Source organism: Corvus hawaiiensis, chromosome 10, assembly GCF_020740725.1.
Source record: "Corvus hawaiiensis isolate bCorHaw1 chromosome 10, bCorHaw1.pri.cur, whole genome shotgun sequence".
Classification (NCBI taxonomy): Eukaryota; Metazoa; Chordata; class Aves; order Passeriformes; family Corvidae; genus Corvus; species Corvus hawaiiensis.
The window spans coordinates 17,347,624-17,367,751 of NC_063222.1; the positions used below are offsets into that span (position 1 = coordinate 17,347,624).

Genomic DNA, 20,128 nt, shown 5'->3' on the forward strand with positions numbered 1-20,128 from the left:
TGTCTCCATCTAATAGTCAGGCTGGTGTGCAGAGCAGCTGGAAATATTTGGATGCTGCTTGTGTGCATGGCAATGGTTATCAGGAAGCTTCAGATTAAGACAGGCAAGACAGAGGGGTAGCTAAATTAGAAAAGAAGATGGGAAGCTAAATCATCTTGATCTTGTTTACAAAGTGGTGACCTTGGGTCCCCCCTTGGCATAAAATTCATGTAAGAGAAATTGCAAGCAGTTGAGTTGGACTGAGCAAAGCATTAAGTTTGGAGCGAGCTCTGGGCATCTTCTCAATCATGTCTGTGTGTAGAAGCTTGGCAGGAGTGAGAGGCAGCGTGTGGGAGAGGTCTGCCTCACTGATAATAACAAAAAGAAACAGAAGTGCAAGATGACCCCAGGGAAAGGAGTAACTTAGCCCAGTTACTTAGGTCTTCTTGTCTAACCCCCAAAAAAGCAATAATAAATACTTAAAATTAGTGACATGAACAGATCCTGCTGACACTGTGGGCATTTATTGAACTGTAGCCTTGAAGTCATCAAGGGAAAAAGGACATGAAGCCAAGCTGGCAGAAAAGTAGGACTCCGCATTAACAGAGCAGCCCAGTAAGGGGTCTGATTCTTATTTGAGGGGCTGGGCAGTAGCTATGTGTTGACATAGCCCAGATGGCCTCACTTTTCTTCATTCAGGTCCAGCTTGGTGCCAAATGGGCCAAAACTGTTGCTTGGGTCAGATAGCGCTCTGACAGTATTGTGCTGCTGGAGTGGATGAAACCAGCCCAAGCAGATGTGGTATTAGGGGGAAATGCCAGATATTTGTTAGCTGGTTTGGGGTGGGTTTTTTTCATGTATGGAGTTCTGAAAGGGACAGTGAGTGAGTTTGAAATGCTGTCTGATGTTAAATGCAGGTAAATGAACATGTGCCAGGGAGGCTGATACTGAATGGGAGCCAGCAGCTGCTCTCTCCTGCATCCCCAAATGGAGCAGATGCTTTCGAGGCAGAGATGTGAAACAAAATGATAGATGTTACTCTTGCTTGCCTCCAGAAAGGAGCATGCAATTAAAATGTAAGCATGAATGAAGCAGAATTTTCTTTCACTGGCAACAGTGTGCACGGAAAGAGTGAGAGCAAAGCAGAAGGCATGGATTGCTGTCTGCAGAGACATCCCTATTTGTGTTGGCAGTGTGCAGAGGAGAGAGCTAGTAAGGTATTATCCACAGCCAAGTTCTTGGACCTGATACACAAACATGAGTACGACCTGAGGAGCCGATACAATCTGATATGCAAACATGTTGATTTTTTTCCAGCAAGCCGTAAGAATACAGTTCGAGGCTTTTCAATTGCTAGAGGGCTGGTTAGGGAGCTCATGGCATCACTGACCTAAATCTTTAATAAATCTTAGCAGATTGAGAAACTGCAAATACTGAAAACTGAGAGTGCTGGGCCAATATGCAGAAAAGGGCAATTTTGATAACCAATGCAGATCTGATGTGTTTATAATGAAAGCTGCTTTCCAAAGGAAAATGCTGTTTTCATTTAAGTTGAAATGTTTTAAAAGGCACTAGTCTTAACAAAGCATGCTGTAAGCAAAACAGAAGTGAAATACCAGACTGATTTTGACACTCTCGGTATAGCACATTTTGAGCTTTGTTTAAAAACTTTTCAAAACATGTTTATGTTAAATAAAATGTAATTTTAAATGGGAATCACACATTTTCCATTTTCTTGGAAAATTTTGATGTCGTCTTGTGCTGATTTTGTTCTGCTTGAGGACAGGAGAGGAGAAAAAAAAAACTAAAGAAACTGGATTTGCTGTGAATGGAAAACTCAAGTTCTTTGTGAATCTGTATAGATCACTGCAGACTCATTCCCAGAGTGGTCAATATGGAGCTGCCCACATGTGGAAATTCAAGGTGTCACTGTAATCAGTAGTAGCCAGTGAAAATGGCTCAATGGGAGCAGATATTCCCAAATGACCTTTTCCCATTAATAGTACTCCCAGCTTGGCAGGTAACTGTGGGTACATAGATGTGGTAATGTTTTGTAAGCATCACCCTGCACACATTAATAGCAGGGTTTTGGCTCTTCATCCATTGACCTAAAGATCTCAGAAGGTAAGAACTCGTTATTGAACAAGTTGCTGATGGGAGTCAGTGTCTCGGTGTCTTCATGGCTGATCTGGAGATAAATAAAACATCATTTGCTAATAACCACAGCAGATGGAACAAGGATTGCCTGTCATCGCTATTTCCCGCTTCACCAAGCACGCAACGTGATCTGCCTTGCCTGATGAACTGGCCCCAAGCAGGCAAAGTGCACTGTAACAAAAAAATTCATCCAAAATCATGCCAGTGGAATGCCAGGAGACACCTCAGCCCTAGCACCTCCTTGGGAAAGGTGTTGGAGGCGACAAGCAATCCAGTCCAATTTCCCACTGAGATGCAGTGGGAGGAAGAAAAGGGTCAGTGGGAAGCAGTGAGTAACTGCAGGTCAGGGACTTCACTTCCTTGTGCAGCCAGGGCAACAAAAAGGAGAGACAATCTGCCACCTGTGGTCTGAAAATTATTAATAGCAAAGAAAAGGAAGAAAACCTGCTGGAAAACAATCCTTTCATGGACAGTGGATTTTCAGATGATTTGGCAATAGCGTGAAAATACTCCCACAGACAGAAAAATACCTGAAAAGTCTCTTTGTTGCAGCAGAGGAGTAGAACCATCTGGAAGCAAAACCCAGGTTACACAACCATCAGGCACAATATTAAGGCTGAGGCTGATTATTCACTTGAACAAATACTGACGAGTTGGAAAACTCTGATGTTTTCAAGCCAAATGACTTTGTGGCACATACATTTTAGTGAAGCACAAATCATTAGCCTGATTACAGGCATACCAGTGTAAATGTTGTGTCCCCTGATGTCTGGCCATTACTGTGTCTGGTGCTATGTCCTCTGTAAACCATTCTGCAGCATTTCTGTGTCATTAACAACTTTGCAAAAGGAGCCTGCACGGTGCATTTATGATGTCACTTTAGAGCCACAGCCTTTTCCCAGCATGACCAGTGATGGTATCCAGTGTGAACACCCATGTGAACAACAGTCAAACCCCAGCACTTCTTTCACGTGGATTTGGACAGGCAGCTGCAGGATCATTCCTGTTTCTCCCTCCTCAGTCCATAATGTTTTAACTTGTGCATTTCCAGAACAGCACCACATTTTTCTGGATGCCAGGTGAGGCCAAATGCCTGGGTGGTGAGCAGGGAGCACCTGTGCACCCTCATATGGTCTGCCCTCCCCTGCTTGACATGGCTCTGGGTTATACTCCTAGGCTGGGTGTGTCCCACAGGGCAAACACTGTCTTACAGGTGGTGCTGCCCTTCACAGATATTGCTGGTGAATCAATCATGGAAGAAAAAATATAAATGTGGAGCAAGGATTAAAGGTTTGAAGCATTTTTTTTCCTATTTCTGGCATCTGTTGGTTCCTTCACAATCTTGTCATTGTTTGGGAAAATGTCTGCTATAAATACACTTAGATCAGATGCTCTGAGATCAGCATCTCGTGTAAGACATGAGAATAAAAATCTGTTTTATGTTAGAAAGAAAGTTTCTTTTAGTTCTTGCAGGTTAGTGATTCATCCAACATTTCAGATGTGAGGAGCAGCCCACTATTGACATGTCCAGTGGCACTTGCTAGGGAGACACCTCCTAGCTACCAGACCTTTGCAGTCACTAAAGTGAAGACAGGTTGATGCTGAGATGGATTGAGTGACTTGTCTGTGTCCCCTAACTGTTTAGTTACCCATGTTCAGCGTCTTCCTGACAGCACCAGCCTTCCACAGTTTAAAAACCTCTAGGTAGCAGTGCAAATATTGTAGAAATGGCTCTGCACATCATGACCTGGTAGCTTTCTACCACTGCATGCCATAGGTAGGATAGTCAACATTGTACAAATGTTTTTACACTAGGATATAGTAGAAATTCTACATATATACTAACTCTGCTCCTGCTGAACTGTTCTTTTGAAAGAACTATGTGGGATGAAGGACTACAGTCCATCTGCATCAGTCAGTGTCAGATGGGACATGAACAGATTTTAACAGATTTTCAGAGAGCAGAATTCAACCCTGCAAAGAGTTTGTTCTGGTCCTAAAGTAGGACATCAAGCTGGGACTTAGGGTATTTCTAACAACTTCCTTAGCATGAGAGACAAACACAGCGGAATTGGTTCTGGGGTTTGTTCCCCATGTCCTTGCTCAGACACCCCTCCAATGAGATGTGCCTTCGGCCTCTGGGACCTTGGCCTTGAGGGACAGGGTCTCTGCACACACTGGAACCCACCACGTCTCGGTATTTGTGGTGAAAGCAAACAAGACCCTGGCTCCATTTGATAGGTCAGAAAAGGAGTGGTAAAATTGCACTGGCTCTGTTGAAGCATAAGGAAAAACAATGGTCATTACTAGTTTGCATTTGTTCTTTCATGAAGAGATGACAGTTTGCCCCAAAAGGCTGCATTTGGCCATTCTGTGCATCTGTGAGGAGCTCCAGCTGTTGTTTCCTCTATCTTTGCACTGTTGTAGTCAACCGAGACAATACCACACTCAAATAAGGGCAAAGTCTGTAAATAAGAGCTGTTTAAATGCCAACAAATAACAAATACGTTGACTCTGGAGGTTGATTGATTACAAATTATTTATATTTTGTAGCTGCACTTTTCAGCACTACCAGACTCACTGACAGTACCATCCCACATCTAATTGTAAGCAACTGGAATCATTTAACCATTTAATGGTATTTTGATTGTGTCTCACAAAGCATCCTGCAATGTATCAGCTTGCCTTCCAAATATCTCATTCCTGCTTCTCCTCTGATCACTGGGAATAGCCACATACGGACAAAGCTTTTCTGAGCAAGTTACAATGTGTCTGATGGAAATTAGAGAGAAATCCACACCTGGAAACTTCTCGAGAGTCTGAATTTTTAACTCCTATGAGCTGGTAGGGGTTTATCACCCTTGTTTTATTTAGATTGACTCAGCACCAGGTTTTTTGGTTTCTATTTCTCAGTCTGTTGCAGCGGGCTGTTAGGATTCAGCTCACAGAGACTTGTAACAGGAGAGCTGTCAGCTGTGCTTGATCTCAGAAGGAAAGGATCAAAAAAGTCAGGGCAATACTGAGGAAGAGGGCCTGCTGAGGGAAGGAAAGTGATACGTGAATTATAACGGGACTTCAGCACTATTAAAATGGGTGAGATATGGCCCCCTCCTTCCTCACAGCTCCAGCAAGTTCACCTGAGGCCATCAGATAAGGGTCCTGGGGGCTACCAGACCCTGTACCCCAAGGGCTCAAATCATAGTTTCAAGGCACAAGGAAAATAATTACCTGTCAACCTGATAGGCAATTACGAGACTGAGCAGAGTGGTGAAGGAGACCTTTTTTGGTCTCAGGGAAAGAAAACAAATGCAGTGTATTACCAGGTCTGTCATGCCAGAGCATCAGCTGAAGGTGAGCAGCTGACTCCCAGGATTAGCACCCTTCCTCGGTGGGGAGAGAAATCCTTACACAATGTGGAATGAGACAAATGAAGTTTTCATTGCAGGAGAAGAGTAGGAAACACTGCTGACAGCCAGCTCGATGGACTGATGAAACAGCAGCCCCAGGGAGACTGTTCAAAGGCTCTTTTGGTTATTTAATGAAGTGTGGTTGAGTTTTGACCCCTCGGCTTCAGCGCCGGAGGTTTTCTGTGAGCCTTTGAGGTCTTGCTCCTATCCCTGAGCTCATTGACTACTCAGAGAATTTTTTTTATCACATTTCCCTAGATTTTTAATGGTTTTCTTTCCTGCTGCGTGGAAGGCCACTCAACTGACAGAACAAATTCATCATAACCGTGAAGCCAGGATGGGGACCAAGCCCAGGAGCGCACTGCAAGCTCTGGAAACAGGAGGGGACCCCAGCCAGCTTGGGCCAACCGTATCCCTCGGCACTGCCTGGTGAACAGTGCTCCAGCATGTACCAGTTCCTATGGAACTTTTTACAACAGCAGGTTAAAGAAATCAATTTTATTTAGAGAGGAAGGGCTTGTCTTAAAACTGTTGAGCAAGTTCTTTTAGACCACAGTGGATAACTGCAGTGGCAGGGGCTCCCGTTACCCTCATTAGCAAAGCTTTAGCCTTTGCAAAATGCAGGATTGCTCCCCTTTCTCCAGAGGTTACTGCCAGCAGGATGGCTTCTCCCCACTCCCTCCCTCCCGGGCCCCAGCTGGGGACCTGCCCTCCCACATCCGACGCCAGCAGCAGCCCTGCCACAAACACAGCCATGGTGTGGGAAAAGCAACGCCAGAGAAACATGTTTTCAGCTCCACTTTGCAATTTAAATTCAGGAGAAGCACCCAGGCAGGAAGCCCCCAGCTGCTGCTCTGTGCATGGCTGCAGGTCCCTGGCCCAGGTCACCAGCAGTGATACTGCTGCAGTCCTCCATGGAGGCATGGGACTGACACTTCATGGCACCGTGCCTATGGCATGGTAAAAACATCCTGTCTGAGGCAGCAGCGAGTTTCTTCCACTGGCCCAGCACCAGCAGCGCTTCAGCCTATGGGTTAGAGCACGTAGAAGTCATTGTTGTTTGACAGGTCACTGTAATGGCAGAGGGCAAGAGCGGGGGCCTGTGCCGGTGGGGGCTCGGCTCGACCCCTGCCCTGAAGCCCCTGTGCCGGGGGCCTGCCCGAGCCCGGGTTGCAGAGATGACTGTCCCACCTGGGCTCAGCCATGGCCTGGTGCTTGTGCTTGAGTCTGCTGCTGCCATTGCAGTAGGTCCCACAACACCGGCACGTCAGGAAGCGCTTGGCTCGGTGTTTGGCCTTTGACTCGGAGGCCGAGGCCGTCCCGCCGTGAGTGAGAGTCACAGGTGTGGCACCCCGTGGGTCGGGCTGCCCTTTCAAGCGGCTCCTTCTCCTCTGGACGGGGTCCAGGCTGATGTCCGACTGGGAGGAGCAGCTCTCATTCCAGCCAGTGCTGGCGCTCAGGCTGCGCAGAGGCAGCGCGAGCCGCAATGCCTTCCAGAACTGGGAGCCGGAGCGCTTGGACTTCTCCCCCTTCCAGGTGACGAAGGAGACAGATTCCTTCAGCTGGAGGATGCTGGGGTGGGTGCACTGCAGCGGCCTGTACTCCACCACGATGAGCTTGGTGGCTATGGCATTCTGGCACATGATGCCCAGCTTGAACTCCAGGAGGCTGATGCTCTTCTCCGTCAAGTAATCGGGACTCAGGACCACGATCATCCTGCGGCTCCTCTGGATGAAGTCAAACACGGCTTCAGTGGTATCTAAGAGGACAAGGGCAGAGGAATTGGGGTGCACAAGGAGAAGGGAGCGGGGAGAGAAAAGCTAAGGAAGCTGCTTGGTGGCATACCTGCACAGATCCCTCTTCCCACAGAGGGAAACGTGGCACGAGCCCTGTAACTTTTGACTTGCCCACACTCCTGTTGGCAGCATTTTTGCTGTGCAGTGGGTTTTTGAGATGGCTGAGGCAGTAAATGAAAAGCCAGGATATGCCATGACTGTACTCTGACTTCTGCCCTGCACAGCATCAGTCCTGCCCAGGGAAGTGGAGGCGTTTGATAAAGGGTGGCTCTTATTTGGGAACCACCTGCACACAGCTTGAGCAGCCCTTTGCATCAGGGGATCAAAGCAATCATCTCATCCTGCCACAGATCGAACTGCAGGGGCTGACCCACCTCCCCCTGTCATGCTCTCTCATCTTTTAAGTAGAAACCTCCAAATTTAGAAAGCAAAAATGTCAGCCTTAAACCCCTCCACCAGCTGCCCATGGCATCATGGGGGTTGGAAATACTGTCCTTCAAAGCATTTCTTGGGATTAATTGCAAGTTGTAAAGCTCAGCAAGAAGCTTAGCTGGAATGGTGCCAGGCAAGAGCAGCATCTCTTTTATTACAAATTTTGAAAAGCAGCAAACCTGAAGGATGTCCTTGGACTTCTACCTGTGGTTCAGGATGCAGAAAGCATATTGAAGGTGCTGTGGCTAAAGGGTGAGCAGTGGAAAGGATGGGAATTATAGGGCTGTGGCAGAGAGCAAATTAACAAAAGCTGAGTAATAAAACCGTAAAAACTTTTAAAAACACATACACTTACTAAGTGCTGGTGCCTGAGATGAGAGGGGACCCAAGGACAAGCTGGTGTTCAAGCAGGACAAGGATCACTAGAGTAAGAGCTCTTGCACATTCAGAGTGAAAAATCTACCTCTAGGAATGTCTTTCAAAGAGCTCTTCTGCTTCCCTTCCATTTCACACTGCTAAAGCCTTCATTCCTCAGGCTGAAGACTGTCCTCTCTCCCTGACAGTGGAAAACTGGTCTTTTATATGAATAAAAATACTGCTCCTTCCCTGCAATGGCAATGCCTCTTATTCTGCCAAGCACTTGGCTGTCTCTTATCTCACAGCAGAAGGTGCACTGGATGCACCTTATTTTAATATTGTACAGAGCAATACTTTTCAAAGAAGTATGACCAGCTGTAAAACTCATTGTCACTAGATTATCTGGAGACCAAGATAGGAAAAATGATCATATAGTAATATCCTAATGGAGAAAGTACAGCACTGTTAACAAAATACTGGAATTAAAATCAAATTATTTTGAGAGTTTTTTTCTTGTATATGAAGTTGGGGGGGATTTTTACCCCAACACACACAGGAAAACACTGGTTCATTGAAACCAAAAGTAGATGACAGTCAGTTCTGTCAGAATTGTCACTTACCACCATCACATGTTTTTATCACCCTATTTCAAAGGCATAAAAAATTGGCAGCAATCTCCAGTTTACTAAGTCTAGACCTCATTCAAACTTCTCTACAACTGATTGAAATCTATTTTGAAAACAGCCAGGCTTCAACAGTTTGTGAAAGAAAAAGCTCTTTTGCTGGTTTGAAAGGTCTTTCTTTTTGAAACTGGAATCACAGAACCACAGCAAAATGTAAGCAGGAGCTGCCCCTGGGAGGTCATCTATTCTACCTGCCTGCTCAAAAAGCCCAGGTTCAATTAACATGAATGACTCTGATCTTACTGAAATGAAATGTTTTGATTGAGGTGACAGTGCTGGTTTTCTTTTATCAATTTTGAATTTAAAATACTTTTTGAGACTTTTTTGAGACTTTTTTTTTTTTTTTTGGTGGGGAAAACGCTCAAATTTCCAAAGATATATTTGATTTCTGAGAATGGGATGCATTTAGACTTGGCTGACCAGGATACCTTGGGATGTTCAGTTTGCAATGTTTACCCAGCTCATGAGCAGACACTTCACAGTGTGCAGGTAGGATCTTCCCTCCCAGTGAAACAGCACTGGATGGGACAGGCAGCAGTAACACTGCAGGGACCTGGGGGTTCAACACTCTTGGTTATCTGCTTTATACTAAAAAACTTTCCATCTTTACTAAATGCTTGCAGAAGACACTACGTATTTCTACTGGTTTACTTGCGTCTCCCCAATGCACCCCAAAGATGTAACAGAGATTGTAAGGATTATGGTCACAGATCCCATACCCACAGACCTCAAATCCATAAATTGTCACAGGTACTCATTTTGCTAGTGGTCTGGAAGTGCTGGGCTCTCTCTCAACTTACCTGCTGGCAGGCAAACATGGGAAATGGGCAAGAAAGTGACTTGGATGAGAAAATATGAAGCCAACTGAACCTAGAAGGTGATGGGCAAAGTAGCCTGAGTTCGATTACTGTGGTTTGGGCAGATTTCTAAGATTCTGATTTGATCTTTAAAGCAAAGAGATTATGCTTCCTTCCCATCTTTCTGTCTTGTGATTGCCAAGTGAGCATGCTTCAGATCAGAGACTTTCTCTGTGTGTGTGTCCACTGCTGTGAGACATCTGAATGCTGTGTGTCACCGTGTTTCTGCTTGGATGGCTCTGGTGCTCAGGTGCCTCTGCAGGCACTGCATGAAGCAGCCAGGAAAATGTCCCATTCCAAGGAGGAGCCCCAAATGGTCTTGACGCCTGGACTACACACAATCATCTTTCTTTAACAGCATTTCGCAGATGTAATGGGAAGATGGTACTTATGAGAAATGCACAAGGACTGAAATGCAAAAATGAAAATGTTTTATTGAAAAGCAAAATAAAATAATACTGACACTTCACAGACCAAATCACACAAAGGCAAAAACATACAGAAAAGGGAAAACTCTGGAACAGCTGTACGACATCAAACAGCACGAGGAAGGAAGATATTTTTTCCAATTTGTGCCACGCTGTTGCCCCATGAAATAACAATGACAAACTTTTCATAAGCTGCATATTGATAAATGTTAGGTTAGAGCACAGAAACTCAAATGAATCAACTGATTCAGACAGATGCTGTGACAGAATCCCACAATGGAAACCGCTTGTGGCATAGAATGAAACGACAGGCGTATCTGAGGTGCTTGCAGATCTGCTTTACAGTTGGGACTGGGCTTTACCCCTGGCCTGACAGATCCCAGCAAAGCCAGTGGTAAAGCTCACAGGTGAGAGGAACCTGCTCCAGGACTATTCCTTCCACACTGCTCCCTCTGACCTCTCAGGCCCCTTCCAAACCATCACACCTTTCGCCTTGTGGGTGCTCTGCTGATGTCTCTCAGTAATCCTGTTCTGGGGTTGCAATGACACCAAAGGCTACTGCAGTGTATGCCTGAGAAAGTCCAGGTCTATTAATTATTTGGAAAACTCTTTCAATAAAAGCAGAAAAAATACATGAGGTGGATTTACCTTCCTAAAATGATCAGATTTACTAAAACATCAGCAGAAATTTGTGGGGCATGCCCAGACACTGCCCTGGAGAGACGTCTGCTGAGATAAGGAGAGTGCCTAAACCTCCCAGCAGAACTCCCCTGGAAAGGGAGCTACTCTTAATTATGGCGAGAAGACAAACCCAGAATCCTCTGGGAGACCCCATGCAGATCCTTTGTAACCCATTGGCCCTTACCCCCTGATACCCACCCCTGTATCCCTATAAAGCCAGCCCCCTGCCCCTGTGAGGGCAGAGAGAGTCCGTCCCTGGTTCCCCTTCTCCGGAGTATGGACCAATAAAGCTGCCTTCATGCGGAACAGCTACAGGGGCGTCTCATCTCTCTCTCTGGTCTGGCCTGGGGGCTGCCCTGCAGAGCTGAGCTGAAATCACGAGCTGACAACCACTGAAGAGCTGACAGCCTCTGCAGGGGCCCTCCTAGCCAGAAGCTGAGAGGAGACACCAGGCCTCGGGAAGGCGATTCCTTTTGGGACCATCTCTCCGGACCGGTCACAGCTTCCTCGGTCAGAGCTACTGACCCCTCACCAGCTGTCGTAGAAGTTCTCTTGGTAACTGAGCCAAAAGTGAGACGTGATGTAGTGAGGTCTGGGATGTCAATTCAATTTATGAGTATTTTGGAGTCAATTTTTTAAAAATCATGTGGCAATCTAACACAGCTCCGCTTTGGCCTCAGGGCCTTCCCCTCTGCCTGCAGGTCTGGCAGCTGATTACAGAGATGCTTAAAACACAAACAAAAAGGTGAAGCCGGGCAAAATGACACGGTTGCAATGGGTTCACAAAGCTGAGCATGGGTTCGGGTGCTACCTCTTATAAATGACGTTTTCTGGAGTGTGGGAAGCAGCTCTGTCCCTCCAAAGACAACCACAGTAGAAAAGCTCATAACAGAACTTTTAAGCACCTCTGAGCAGATGAGGAGCTCCACTGCCTTCAGTGAAGCTCACTGCAATTTTACCTGCTTAAATCAAAGCTTACATGGGGTGGGGAGGATGAAGAGGACAGTAAGAAAGAAGCCCTATCTGTTCCATGTTTGTACAGTGTCCTGGTTCCGGCCAGGACAGGGTTAGTTTTTGCAGTGTCCAGGACACCGAAGTTACTCTACACCACCTCACATTTGCAGGGGGGGGGTGGGGGGAAGGGGGTCTCTTTTAGGGAGAAAGGGTCCCTTCTGGGCCAGCACAGCATGGCAGAGGGAGCAGCCAGGTATTGTCTATTGCTGGGGTTTTTTCTATGTGAATCATTTACTTCCTGTACCCTCTGTCATCGGTATTGTTGCTGTTACTGTTCATTTTCTTATCTCATTGCTGTTTCCAGTAAATTTTTCTTTTCTCACAGCAGGATCTTTACCTTTTGAGCCTCCAATTCTCCTCTCCTGCCCTCTGTAGGGGGAGGGAGATGGCGAAAATGAGGGGCACATGGATTCATGGGGAGCACTGAATTGTGCAGTACCATTCCTAAACACGACATACAGCACCCGACCAAGGGCAGGGGGGGCTGTAGCTCCCTGCAGCCCTGGAATAACATTATTAATCATAAAATGCTAGGGGCAAAAGGTTTCCCTGACACCAGGATTCAGTACCACACCTTTAAGGCTGAGCTTTTTACTGGGACGCCTGCAAAGCTCCCAGCTCAGCTGGGTGAATAGTGCATAGACTCCAAATTGTAGTGGTTTTATAGTGCCATTATGAATGCTTATGCTTCACCCACTGGACACCAACAGAGCAACTGCATGAGTCAAAGGTGACTCAGGAGCAACCACCATCAATAAAAATAAGCACGCACTTGGTGTGTGTAATGCTGAACTCCACAAGTAAGTGGGCAGGTCCTTGCACTGGGAACTACAGGGGTATGGAGACACCCCCCGAGCATGTAGTTTTACTTGAAAACATTGTGGACCATAGCACATGTCAACGCCAGTCAAAAGCACTTACTGTGCTTTGGTTTGTCCTACAAGGGAAAGGAAACTTCCCTCCTCAGCAGGAACTGTGTGATGGGGGTTAACTCACCACGCCCTCTCCTGCTGAAGCAAGGACAGCTACACAGCTGGTTTTTGTGTTTCCATTTTGTGTGAATGTTGCAAAAGCTGAGATACACCCTCTGTTCTGCAGCTCTGGGCTGGAAATGAGATGGGGGGAGACTTGCTTTGTAAAGCCAAAGATAGTTTAAACCTAAGCCCTGAATTAGAACTGGCAACGTTGTTCACAACCAGGCAGAGAGGACAGAGTCTTCACAAAATTATAGAACAATTTGGGTTGGGAAGAACCTTTAAAGGGCAACCGCCCCTGCAATAAGCAGGGACATACTCAACTGGATCAGGTTGCTCACAGCTTTGTCCAACTTTGCCTTGACTGTTTCCAGGGATGGAGCATCCACCACCTCTCTGAGCAACTTGTGCCAGTCTTCTACCACCCTCATTGTAAAGGAAGACATAGTCTGAATCTACCCTCTTTTAGTTTAAAACCATTACTCCTTGTCCCATTGCAAAAGGCCCTACTAAAAAGTCGGTCCCCACTTTTCTTATAAGCCTCTCTTAAGTATCGAAAGGCCACAATAAGGTCCCCCAGGAGCCTTCTCCAGGGAGAACATCCCCAGTTTTCTCAGCCTGTCCTCATAGTCTTGCCTACATGGACAGAACTAGCAGTTTTTAGTAAGTTCAAATGAGTTTGTAGGGTGTCCTGGTGAGTTGGACTTATATCCATTGTCATCCCAAAGACCTTGGAAGCACCTTGCACAATGCTTTCCCCCAGCCAGTGGCAGAGACAGTAGGCAGATTCAGTAGTACATTGGGGTTCCTTGTAGTGCTTGTGAAGTCCCTGAGTTTACAAAGAAACATCTCTCAGACATGCTCCATGGCCTGTACTCATGAGAGATTTCCCTGGATTACAAGCAGCCCTGAAGGATCTGGAGTACTTGTGAGACTGCAGAGTCCCAGAGACTGACCACTTGTTAATAGATGTGCTAGAATACAAATAGCACCCAGTAGAGTTGTGGGGTTTTTTTAATGCTTCTCTAACAGCCATTTCCCATTGCCAAACTACCTGGATGCATCTGCTTCAAAGGAAATGTAGGGAGCAAAGATGAGGAGCCTCAAGAGTCTACGCTCCCTGCAGTCCAGCAGAAGTCTGTGATCCCACAAGTGATTGGGACTACAGACCTGGGACATGCAGGAAACGCTCTACACTGGAGACACCTTGCAAACTGGTCCTCAGCCTCTGCAGCAGGGACTGAGGACCAGAAAGGAGTGAAGTCACTCAGGAGAGGAAAGAAGCTCTGTCCTGGAGGCTCATGAAGGTCCCATAGGAACTGGATCTAGCAGTACTGGCCATGCTATCACAAGGTACTGGATGCATCGCACCTGGATAGCAAACTTAGACCTTAAGCCCAGGGCTTGTGTGGTTGATAACAAGGACATACATTTGCAGAGAGGAGGTGTTCGCATCTTTGGTCTCCCTACTGACAGAGCAATATCAAAGCTGCAGGGAAAACATGACTATCCTCTGAAATGCTCGGGACATGGTCCTTCACGGAAAAAACCCTGAGTTCCTCCCCACCCCTGGCCTAACTTGTGGATTTTTGGGGTGTGTTTTGGTTTGTTTTCTGATTGTGTCAAACATTTTTCAGGGATATGCATCAACCCATCAAGGCTTAAACTCCGGCTAATTTTTTTCACTGGCATTTCCACCTGCAGCTGCTTCCAGAACCTGCCCTTTGGGAACTTGGATTTCTCGCCTTTCCATTTAATGACATTCAAGGCTGCCTTGGCCTGCTTCAGCTCCTTCACTTTGCTCTTCTTGATGGCTTTGTACTGCACTAGAATGACTTTGATGTTGCCCTTGGAGGCCATATTCTCTAGGCCAGCCTTGAGCTCCAGCAGGGCCTGTGTCCCCTGCAACACGTAGTTGGGGCTCAGGACAACAAGCAGACGTCGGCTTTTCTGGATGAAGCTCAGGGTTTCGTCTGTGACAACTGGGAGAAAGAAACATTGAGGTGGTTAGTGATGTCCAAGAACATCTGAGCTGCTGCTGTGACACCAGGTGCCTCTTGAAGGGGACAATAAAATCCCTTGGAGGCCCTCTCTAGACTACACTGGTGCTTTCCAACCCTGCAAGTGACTCCAGGTGGGACGTCCTAGATCAGGGCTGGTTCCCACCACCCCATACAGTGACATCTTCTCCATCAGCTCCAGACTACCTGTCGATGCATTTCCTCCTTCCCATGCTAACAGAGATAACCAAGAGAGCTACACCTGAAAGTCACTGTACTACACACCAGTGACACCACCCAGTACAATGAGCATGCCTTGTGGCCAAGAGGGCTGCTAATCTCAGGCTCAGATTTAGCTTCCTTCTAGTGAGAGGGGGAAAAAGAGGCTCTCTGGAGCAAAGCAGGGAAATTGCCAGCTGAACAACACATGAACTCAAGGGAAAGAGTCACCCTGAAGAGGCTTCAGGAAGCCTCAATGTCTATGCTTACATCCTCTTCTGGCAGATGTCCAAAATGACTCTGGACACTCCGTTCACTCCTCTTGCCACAGTTTCCCCACACAAAATAAGTATCTACATCATCCCCGAGTGTCCTCATGGGATAATTTGCTTTGGTAATGCTACCATCCTAACTCCTGTTACTCATCAGTCTGTTCCTGCTGCTTTCATCTATGAAAGCAGATTAGAGCATTTTTAGAACTGACTCTGAGGACTTTTAGTGAAGTGTCCCAAAAATGACACCCTTTGAGCTGGAGACACGTCACGGTAATTGTGGCTCCTCTTTAATTTTCTAACACCTGCAGGTAGACTGTCCTTGGCCACCTTCCTGCAATTAATGTGAAAATCCCTTTTAAGTGTGAATCCCAGCACTTGTACTCTCTGTTGCAGGATTGCCCACACTTCCCCTGATAAGGGAACACTCTTGACTGGTCAGAAATTACGATGGAGAGTAAAATAACGCTGACAGACAACTTCATTTAGCTGTCAAGCACATTTGATTCGTTTCTGTCAGCTAACTTGCAGGATAATCCATCTCCCACTGTTTCTTCATCAAGGACAACATAACTCTACCCATGACTCAGATGCACACTCTGGAGGCATGACACTAGCTGCCAAAAGCTATTGCCTGGCCCGCCGTGTTTTCCTGAGAAGGAGATTAGTCAAATCCTGGCTAAGAAGCGCCGGGGAAGCCCCAGCAGCATCGCAGACGGCAGCGCAGTGACAAACCACTCCGGCAGCGCTCCGCAGGGCTGGCGCCGGCTTGAGGCTGGCAGGGACTGAGGGGGGAACAGAGGGGAATGTTTGGGGGTAAGGGTGAAGGACAGAGAGTCCAGGAGAGCTGTGCTGGGAGGAAAATGACACCCTCCAAAATGAACAGGGCATGACACAGCAGAGGGAACAGGAGGGAGATGGACATCTGGTGAAAATGGCTCAGAGCAAAGCTGCTCTGAGCCTGACGCTGGCATGAAGCAAATTGAGCCTGGAGGGTGCCCTGCCATGTCATTCAGGCTCTCTTCGAGAAGGAACAGCACCAGGATTGCAGCTGTCTCACTGAGACATATATATTTATTTACCCTCAAACTTCAAGGTGCTCCTAGATACCGGCAACCATCTGGGAGACAAAGATAACAGAACCCAGACTGATTCTGCTCCCTTCGTCAGGCAGCGGGCTGAGAACCCAGCTGCCCCTCCTGTTCCTACTCAAAAGGGACCTCAATGGACTTTCTCAGCACAGATGTTGTCAGCAGTGGGGTCCTGAGCCAAAGCCCATGACTTCAAAGTGGGGTGGTCTGCACTGGCAGAAATTCAGACTTTGAACTTTTAATAGGCATCAGGATCATACAGCCAACTCAGCCTGATTTTCAACTGAAAATCAAGAGTGTTGCCTAGATTTGTGCCCTTGCTGGGGAACTTGTGTGAAGGTATGTGTATCTGGAGAGTTTCACAAACTTCCATTCTTGGTGATTCCCTACCTCCCTGCAGCAGACACTATGTCCAGAACCTTGTATGATTTATCTCAAAACAGTGAAAAAGACTTGATCTTACTGAAGAGATGAGTCTCACTACCTGCAACATAGTACTTTTAATAATAGTAGCTTAATTGTATGCCATATTAGACACAAACTCCCTAATTAACGAGGATGAATGGGATGCACATTATCTTCTCACTGATTTTGGCACCTTCCACTCCTTCCTGAGGCAGACACTCCTGGTTTTTACAAGCATTCACCATTACCCTCTGTGAGCTACCAGTCTGATCCAGTATAACACTTCTCCTGCCTCTTTTCTTCTAGCTTTGACTTTATCCCATTTTTTTAAGGCAGCTCAGAGGGCTTGCATGAAGGTCAGTTGTCCGGTTCCCCATGCTGACATTCCTGCACATCACTCCTGGAAAGAGCAACTGAAACAACCAACCACCACCATCATTTGCCCACAGCAGCCCTTTTCATGGCCTGGAGCATCCGCAACACTGTCATGCGAAGCCAAAACATCAGAAGACACCAAAAAGAGTACATTAACAGTGATGGGGAAAAAAATCCAAGAAATCATCTGGATAGGCTTGTTGCAATCAATGATCAATAACTCAAAGAACAATAAAGAGAGGAGGTGCATGGAGCACAGCTCCTGTGAGATACTCACTTCCCCCAGGGAGGCTGTCTCTGTCGAAGATACACAGCTTGTACCCAAACTCGTTCTCCAGGACTCCCCGCAGTGTCAGCAGCACAAATTCCTCCTCCTCCGCGTTGCGCGCGTAGGACACGTACACATCGTACTCCTTCCCGTCTGGGCAGCGGGAGCACAGGGAGACACAAACGGCAGAAGGGACACCTGTGACACTGCCCATGCCGGGCCTCTGACTTGCAAGAGAAGCAGCTAGGAAGGCTCACTTGGAGCCCAGGCACTGCAGGTTAAGGCATGTAGATTTCCACAGACCAACCCGTTCTGTCCAGGCATCTTTTGTCTTTTGACATCTTTGACTTTGCTCCCTCTAGTTGCTGTTTATCCACATGAGCAGTCCCACCAGACAGAGACTTGCACCCTGCCTACACCCTCTGAGAGCTGCCGCACCCCCGTGGCAGGTTCACACCACAAGCTGCAAGGGCTCAAACACCCTCCTCCTCCTCCAGAGGAGGAAATCTCACCTCAGAGTCCCTAGCAATGAACTCCCAGTAACACAGGGAAGCTGTGGAAGAACTGAGGACAGAACGGTGATTTCCACATCCACCCTTTTGGATGCCTTCCCACATTTTAAAGCAGATCACTCTGGATCAGATCATGAATCCTTACATAGAGTCACCAGGGAAACCCGAGACATACTGAAACCTGATGACTTATGCTGACAATCTAGCTTGGGTGACACAGCTAGATCAGCAGGGCAGTGCTCTGGGAACCTGCCATGTCTATGCTCCAGCTCTGCAGAGAATAGAGAGAATTTCTTCCTCCTTTCCCCTGAGCCAAAAGCCTGACTCCTCTTGCTCTAAAATGACCCACACAACTGCATGTAGGTAGAGAAATGGAAGGTCAAAACGTCATTATGCTGTGAAGAGGGTTAAAAATAGCTTACAGGAAAAATCCTATATGAAAACAAAGGGCCTGGCCTGCAGCAGGATGAATAAATGAAAGCTCTTTAAATCCTTACCTAGAATGGTTTCATCTGTCCCAAAATGAGCCCGATAAAAGAGGACCATTTCAAGCCAATACACATGATAGATGACTATGAGCACCACAACGAGCAGGATGGTTGCCCCCAGACCACAGGCCAGCTCCACGGTGTACTTGGGTGCTACAACTGAGGACAAAAATAAACAGGGGGTCAGGTTTAAAGGACAGGTTGGGCCTTCAGCTAGGCAGGAACAAACTTGTATCACACACAGCCAAACACCACAGAGGAACAGCCAGGTGCCAAGGTGACCCTTCAGAGTAAGGTGGCCAAGGCTTTTCGTGATGGCTGGCCACCCTGGAGCCCCATTCTGGGTTATTAGGTCTGGTTATGCTGGCAGAGCAAATCCATAGCACAGGCTGGACTTCTGCCTCTGAGTGAGGCCCTGGGAGCAGCCAGTGGTAGAATGACCTGTTGGTGGAAGAAACCTGCACAGTCCAAAGCCAGAAGAGGAACATGACCTTCTCAGCAGTATCAGCAAACTCTTGGGGCAACACAACAGTCAGCGTATGAATGTGAGACTCACAAGCTGAGAGCAAAATGAATCTGTTTATTGCAGAGTTAAGACAGTACTTATACACTCAGTGTGAGAATCTCTGCTCAGCCCTTCGCACACAACTCCCGTTGCAGGCCTGTCATAAATCCGTCGGCCTGACAGTTTGTTCGTTTCCTCAAGGTCTGCAGGCTTCAAAGAAAACGGGACGCCTTTCCTGTTCTCAGATAGTGTGTAATCTACTTTCTTCCCTGCTTCCCAGGAATTTTATGCAGTGTCAGGCTTGTTTCTTTCTCACACACAACTGCTCTGACTTCTAAGAGATCCAGGTAAAGCATCTGCATCAAAATAAAGGCAATGGTTACCATGCTCCCTCCCTATCAAACAGACACAGGTCTTGTGGCTTGTCCCAGACTGACACCCAGGATATAATTAGCCATGGCCTGACTGTTTTCTACAATGAAAGAAGAATCAGAGTTCCTTACAGAAAAACTGAAATGCTTGCAAACAAACAGGACAACCTGTGGGCATCAAGCCAGAATATCACAGACCCCCTCCAACTTATACACTGTCTGTCACACCACTGCTGTTTCTTTGTACTAAGAACAGAAAATTTCTAACTGTGTCCCTGGGCAACTCTGTTGGTGGCAGTTGATGTGCACACTGACAAACTGCACAATAAAAGAACAAAAGGGAGTGGAAACACCACCACATTCCAATATTTAATACGTTTCTAATAAAACTGAATTACAAAATCGAAAATGGAAGGAATTTATCAATGTTCATTAGGTGATGAGCAGCAGAAGTACATGAGAAGGAGAGGGACATCACCAGGAAAAAGCAAGAAATGTACATGACCTAATGTAATGAAAGAATTAGAGCCAACATATAGAGCCACTTGCTAAAAACTGGAAGGCAGGTGCTGAGGGGTTAGGTTCTGGCATGCCTGATGCTCTCATGGGATGTACAGTGGGATGGGCTGCAGAGAGCTTAGCCTAAGGTTCTCTAGCTGCTGCTAGAGTTCTATGGTCCTTGGATTTTGCTGCTGCAAGAGCAGGAAGAAGGAGTGATGGATAACCATGTCTGCTCAGAGCAAACCCAGTCAACTAACCAAGAACAGATGTGGGGAGGAAGAGAGAGGATCAGTTCACTAGAAACCAGTATTTAGGCACTGTTATATAGAGAAAGAATGTGAGTATTTCAGATTCAC

The 20,128-nt window shown here is 46.8% G+C and overlaps 1 protein-coding gene across 4 annotated transcripts in view; it reads right to left on the minus strand.

The window, feature by feature from the left end:
• Positions 1-6,021: 6,021 nt before the first annotated feature.
• The window catches only part of LOC125330849 (interleukin 1 receptor accessory protein), a 50,256-nt gene continuing 36,149 nt past the window's right edge, over positions 6,022-20,128 (minus strand). For 2 of the 4 annotated variants that reach the window (XM_048314559.1, XM_048314560.1), the window contains exons 9-11: positions 18,405-18,554; positions 17,405-17,548; positions 6,022-7,302 (exon numbers count right to left, since the gene is read on the minus strand). In XM_048314559.1, coding sequence (XP_048170516.1) covers positions 6,578-7,302; positions 17,405-17,548; positions 18,405-18,554 — 1,019 coding nt within the window. In that variant the 3' untranslated portion in view covers positions 6,022-6,577. Of the gene's footprint in view, positions 7,303-11,385; positions 14,748-17,404; positions 17,549-18,404; positions 18,555-19,055; positions 19,257-20,128 lie in introns of those variants that run through there. The other 2 variants (XM_048314561.1, XM_048314563.1) reach the window with 2 other exon arrangements.